The 6,294-nt window shown below is 43.2% G+C and overlaps 1 protein-coding gene across 1 annotated transcript in view; it reads left to right on the top strand.

Moving 5' to 3' along the window:
• Positions 1 to 439: 439 nt before the first annotated feature.
• The window catches only part of RSPO3 (R-spondin 3), a gene marked incomplete at its 5' end in the record, with an annotated part of 27,598 nt that continues 21,743 nt past the window's right edge, over positions 440 to 6,294 (top strand). The window contains 3 exons of the mRNA XM_009867519.1: positions 440 to 631; positions 2,127 to 2,273; positions 4,660 to 4,857. Coding sequence (XP_009865821.1) covers positions 440 to 631; positions 2,127 to 2,273; positions 4,660 to 4,857 — 537 coding nt within the window. The remainder of the gene's footprint in view (positions 632 to 2,126; positions 2,274 to 4,659; positions 4,858 to 6,294) is intronic.

The raw sequence follows: 6,294 nt of genomic DNA, 5'->3' as shown, positions 1-6,294 counted from the left end.
GCATTTAGTCAGTGAAGGAAATTACACACTAGGTTGATTTTTAATCATTCAGCTAGGAAAAGCGAAGATAAGTGAACATGTATTTATCTGCTGAGGCAAGTGCACACAAGGCAGAAACACCACTGAAAATAAATAAAAGAAAAATAACTATTCTCTAGGATGCTGCTGTTTCACAAAACCTATTTCAAATATATCTTACTGTTAGCTACTTCTGCAAGATGTGAGCACATCAGCTGAACTTCTCATTTTTATGTGGATGAAATAATCGCTGAAATGAAACGTCACGTCATAAAAGACACAAGAAAAAATGAAGCAATCTTTAAGAGCTGTCAGAGAGATGGATGGTCCACCCTTCCAACTACAGAGGAACCATTATTTCATGGTCTTGTCTAATGCCTTGTTCTCTTACCACTTTTTTTTTTAATGCTTGTCTTCTCAGTGCATCCTAACGTGAGCCAGGGTTGCCAAGGAGGGTGTGCTACATGTTCTGACTACAACGGATGCCTGTCATGTAAGCCCAGGCTCTTTTTTGTTCTGGAGAGGATTGGCATGAAACAGATCGGAGTATGTCTTTCTTCGTGTCCAAGCGGATACTATGGGACACGGTATCCCGACATTAATAAGTGTGCAAGTAAGTGCTGGGGAAAAGGGAAGCACATGGATTTGTTTGTTCTCTCTTGAATGCTGTGTCCCCTTAGGAGTCAAGCCAACGGAGAAGCAGACAGACAGGCCATGCCTTTTCTTGTTCAGTTCTTTTACAGTAGCGCAGTAAATACTAACCCAAGCAAGAAGTTAAGGTGAAAGATCACAAAACGACTTAAAGCTCAGGGATCCTAGTTCCGCATGAATGACCTGCCTAGGAGGCAGGTGACGGTCTACTCCTCTACAATCCCATGTGAAAGGGAAGTACTGATGGGTGCCAGGCACTGCCCTCTGGCAGCACGAGGCTGCGGTGGCAGCTCCAAAGAGCGAGGGCCAAGGGACTCTGAATCTTGGTGGCTGGGGCCACTTAACCCACTGCCCTTACGTGCCTGACCCTTGCAACAAGGAGAAGAAGATGGCAGGTGGCATTCTCCGGAGATGTGGTTTGCCCTGTTCTCTTTGTAGCTTGTCTCACACTCAGTGCAGTCCTCTCAATGCCTGTAGCAGCTGGCCAGGTTCCAGCCTTGTTTGGGGAAAGTCACCCATTCATGTTTCCTCCGGGCTGGGAGACAGAGAACCCAACTCTATCCTTCACCACTCAGGCAACATTTTGACCCCACTGTGTATTTTGAACCATAAATGAACTGGAAAAGATCACAATGTCCTCCCCACTCCTATTTTTGTTGTTGAATTCACTGTTTTTAATCCCACAGGTGATAAAAAACATAAGAGCAACGGCCAAGCAACTCTCCCACTTTCCACCTGGTAATAAAAGTTATTTAATGAACAGACCCCAGAGTAAAGTCTTACAGAGTAACTTGAAACTGTAAAGTATTTGCTAAATTTTTAACAGTGTGTGGTCTTGCATATCAGACATGAGCTGTGCCATGCACAAGTTTTTATGTATTTCTTTTAAAAATATCTGAGAACTGGGAATATATCCCTAATGTCAATTTGAGGAGTCATATAAAGAATACATGAAATACGACAGGACATCTGACTGAACATCAGGGAGACATTTACAAGAAAAAAACCACACTGATGCGAAAATCTTAAGCAGATTCTAAATTCTGGCATATTTTTATTTCTCCTGGATGAATAGAGATAGATAGCATGGAACCGGCCCCTTACCTGTGCCCTGTGGGGTTAATCAGTACCTGTGCCGTGTCAGTCTAGGGCAGAAGCAGTATATTGTTATTCTCATGTGCTGTGCTCTGTCTTCTGTTTGCATAGGTCTGCAAGAAGACAAGCAGTGTGAGGCTGTTCAGCATCAGGCCATCCTTATTAGATCCTCACTCATGTCAAGGTCACCTGTAGCTGTCTGGCCTCACTGTGCATACAGGCCACAAAGAAGATCTAAATATAATTTGCTTCCTTTGAAGATTGTTTAACATTGATAGAATTGTGTGATTTTGGTATACGCAAAAGAGCCCACAGCCTTTTGTGGCAAAGAGCAACAACATTGTTTACTGTTTGCATTTCAGAATGTAAAGCTGATTGTGATACCTGCTTCACCAGAAACTTCTGTACAAAATGTAAAAGTGGGTTTTACTTATTCAGTGGGAAGTGCCTTGAAAAGTGCCCTGATGGGCTGGAAGCCAACAATCACACGATGGAGTGCACTAGCATTGGTAAGTCTGGTCACCTTGTGCCCTGCCTGGTTTTCTCACATGGGGTGGGGGATCTAAGGAGGGCATGAGTTGTGAGATTAGCTACATTAGAAGGGAAGTGCAACATAAAATGGAAATGTTCTGCATCACAAGATATATTCCCCAGCACAACAAAATCAAGGTAGTTCCCAAGCCTGCCTTTTCACAGGAGGCACAAGCTTGGTTGTGCCCCACAAACACAGTCTTGACGGTAAGGGCAATTCTGCCTCAGGAAATGAGGCCTGTTTGGTCTTCTCTGAGGTAGAATGACATCCATCTCCTGCTTGCTTTGTTACAGTGTTATGCAGCACCACTGAGGTCAAAGGTTAAAAAATCATAAGCCAAACCCTACATGTAGGTGATATATTAAAATACTAATTGCTTTGCTTTAGCTCCCTTTTACTACCTGAGCCTTCAAAGCATGCGTGTGTCAACATTTTGAAGCTTGCCTTCACAAAGGTGAAGGCTAGGAACTAAAACATTAAGGAAAAAAACCACAAAAAGCCAAAACAGTATATGTGCATAATCACCTGACTCCAGAAACTGAGGATTAAAATAAAACAACAAACAGTGTGGCACCGCCACTGAAGGAATGAGATTGGTGACACTGCTTCTGTGATTCATTGGCTGTGGAGAAGAGACCTGCTTTTGTATCTCTCCAGCCTCTGACTCACAAGCTCCAACTATTCATGCTGGGGCAATTTTGGAGGTCACCACACCTAACTGTCTGCTCTATCCTTCTGCCACCCTTCTAGCTGAAAGCAGAAGGAGTGATACATTGGCCTCCACGCTGCTGCAGTTGACATCCCCTCCCATGGGCATGCCAAAGCTGCGGCAAGGTTCAGCTTATTTTAGTACGTTGGCTGTGAATTGTGGTGGCTGAGGGCTGTGAACTGTGGTGGAAGATGTAACCTTTTCAGCCACCAGCAACCAGGGAGCACTTAGGCACAAACTGGCCATGGTGGAAAACTCCTCCCCCACAGTATCATGCGCATAGCTCTCCCTGGCATCATGTGTTTTGGATGGGAAGTAACGCAGGATTAAAACCAATGTATAGTAGTTTGGCGTTTTCCTTCTCAAATACGTATTAGTTCCAATGGTAATGATGCTTTTTACCATTTTATTTTCAAGCAAAGAGATTAATCTTTGAAAGAAATTTGAGGGATCATTTTTGTTTCTTGGTGGCTGTTTCCAAGTGCTGTAGACTTAGCTGCTTTAAGAGTGAGTCAGTCTCAAATAGGAAAAGCCATTTAAAGCTACGGAGGAAAAACAGAACCTTTTTGTGCACGTGAAAGCCAATTATTTTAACAGAGAGCGCCAGTGTAATATGAAAAACCAAAATGACCCATATGATAATTCACCAGAGGAAGGCTTAGAGATTGCCTGAGGTCAGTTATATTTTTAGGTTTTGAAAAATTTGGAAGTAAATTCTGGAGCTGGAAAAATGTTGACTTACAAATTCCTCCTTATAGAGGGGCTGGAAATCTTTCCTTCTTGAGAGGTGGTTTATAGTCTTGAGCACGCATGTGACCATAAAGTAAATAAAAATGTTTATTGTCCTTTATCCAGAGAAGGATACTGAGGAGATGGCACCAAAGGATAGTTAGAAAGAGCATGTTGTTAAGCTTCCAAGGTTACTCCCATTTTTGTCTACGCTGTTTGGACAAGTGTCCAGCTGCAGACCTTTTGAGTTCCCAGTAGTACGGGATGTGCATTCAGATGACTGTGATTTAGAAACTGTGACCTCCACTTCTCTGAAAAGCTTACACGCCCTGACCCAAATTCTCCTCTGCTTTGCCTGCTTACAGTTTGAACATGCTATAGATGATGGCTCTTTCACTATTTAAGCTGAATACCAAGCAGTAGATCACCAAAGATACTTGATTCTTAATGTAATGCCTTTTGATATCAGTTGGTCCTTTATAACTCCATTGATTTCCAAATTCAATACCTCTGAGACCAGCTGCAGCAGCTTGACCCAATGACTTCACTCTTCTTTCACATAGGCATGACCAAAGTTTAATTCCACTGAAGCTACACGGATTTATACCTCCACAAAACCAAAGCAACCTCAAAACAAGCCCTAGTAACTGATTTCATTGAGACCAATTGTGTTGTTGTTGCTCCGTTTCAGGAATGGAATTACGAAACACCCAGTACAAAATAGTAACTGACATAATTGTTTGACATTATTTTGTGCAGTGTATCCTCAGCAGCCCAATTTCTGTCAATTGACTGCTGCAAATCTGGATTAATTACATTAATTTTCACCACCTTTTGGCTGATGCAGAATAAAATTAATGTACCATATGCATTGTGTATTCAAAAAGATATTGGCCAGGCTCAGCTTGTCCTATGTTTGTTGCAGTGCACTGTGAAGCTAGTGAGTGGAGTCCATGGAGCCCTTGCACAAAGAAAGGAAAAACATGTGGTTTCAAAAGAGGAAATGAAGTAAGGGTCAGAGAGATCGTACAGCATCCGTCAGCAAAGGGCAATCCTTGCCCAGCTACAAGCGAGAGCAGAAAATGTATTGTACAAAGAAAGAGATGTCAGAAGGAAGGAAAAGGTACCATGTTATCATCATCATCATCATAATATGAGATTGGTATTGTGCTTGTTTAATAACTCACATCTGAATTCCCAGTCCTCAGCTGCAGGCTTCACCAAAGCTGCCAGCGATGTGGTGTTCTTTGGGTTGGAGAGAGACGTGTCCTTGCCTGGAGTAAATAAAGTCCTAACGCTGTTCAAAAAATGCTCTTTGTGTGATCTAGAGAGGACAGGGTGGGCTGGATGGGGGCACATTGTCTCTTGGTTCTGCTGAAAGAGCTGCCAAGATGAGGGGTTGCATGTGGAGCTCGGAGCAAAAAGATCCAACATAAAATATGTCATGGCGGGAGTCGTTTCTTGAGTATCAGGCTTCACCATGGGATTTCTCCAAATCAATTCCTATTTCATGCTTCCCTACAGGTAAGACCATAACTTTTGGGAATTGCAGTGCTGTGGCCTCTCTCCCACTCTGAACATCTTCTGCTAGCTCTGGCTGAAAAACTTGGCCTGATCCTGCCATCTGCATCTGACTCATGGAATCTCAGCATGGGAGAAAGGCCACAACACTGCACAGCAGCCAAGGGAAACTCCACTTAATTTCACCCAAAAGTAAGCAAGAATGTCAGCAGAACTGCCCCTCCAGGCAAGCCAGCCTCTTGGACTTATTCACCCAGTGAATGTAATCTCAAATGTTAAGAATGGAAGATGCTTAACAAGTCTGTGAAATGATAGTTTATACAAATTCCACCTAGAAATGATTGTTGCTCCATTGTTTCCTTTTCTCCCCTTTTTGCAGCAGGGGAGTTACCTGCTCTGTCCCCGGTGCAGTTACTATGGTTGTCATTTGAGTGTCGATGGGATATTTCCTTATCCCCACCCCTTGCATTTTCCCCATCTTTCTCATTTCCCCATCCCTTCTGTTTCCCTCTTTGCACCCAACTCGAAAGTAAGGTTTCACCTCTTTTGAGGATGGGTGCAGCAGCTGCTTCCTGTGTCAACATCTGCAAGCCAGTGTGAGCTTCTGGTACCAAGTAGTAACTTACGGTTTCTTTGTTAAATCATCTCTAGGGCTGCTGCAGATTACCTATAGAAACGTTAAAGGGATTTGGAGCGTGTAATCCTTTGGAAGGTTGGCTTTTTCCTTAGGGATATACCTCACGAAAAAAGAACCAACATTAGAAGGAAGATTTTATGAACCAGATAGCTACAGGTGCCTTCTCCTCACCCAAGAGTAGGCTAGATCTACTGATTTATGGGAAGCTATGGGGTAGGTGTCACCTCCTCCTCCTTGTGTCAGGCAGTGCCCTGAAGAGGTAAAGAGGTGCATCTGACCCAGAGGAACAGCCAACACAAGCTAATTATGGATTCCCTCATGCTTAGAATCTATGTCCAAAACGTCTATGCTGCTTCTGCTCTTGCACAGTGGCAAAACTTGAAACATAGCCTTTCATTAGCC

This window comes from Apaloderma vittatum, unplaced genomic scaffold (genome assembly GCF_000703405.1).
Source record: "Apaloderma vittatum isolate BGI_N311 unplaced genomic scaffold, ASM70340v1 scaffold13084, whole genome shotgun sequence".
Classification (NCBI taxonomy): domain Eukaryota; kingdom Metazoa; phylum Chordata; class Aves; order Trogoniformes; family Trogonidae; genus Apaloderma; species Apaloderma vittatum.
The sequence above is the reverse complement of the archived record's forward strand: the minus strand, read 5'-3'. Positions and strand labels throughout refer to the sequence as shown.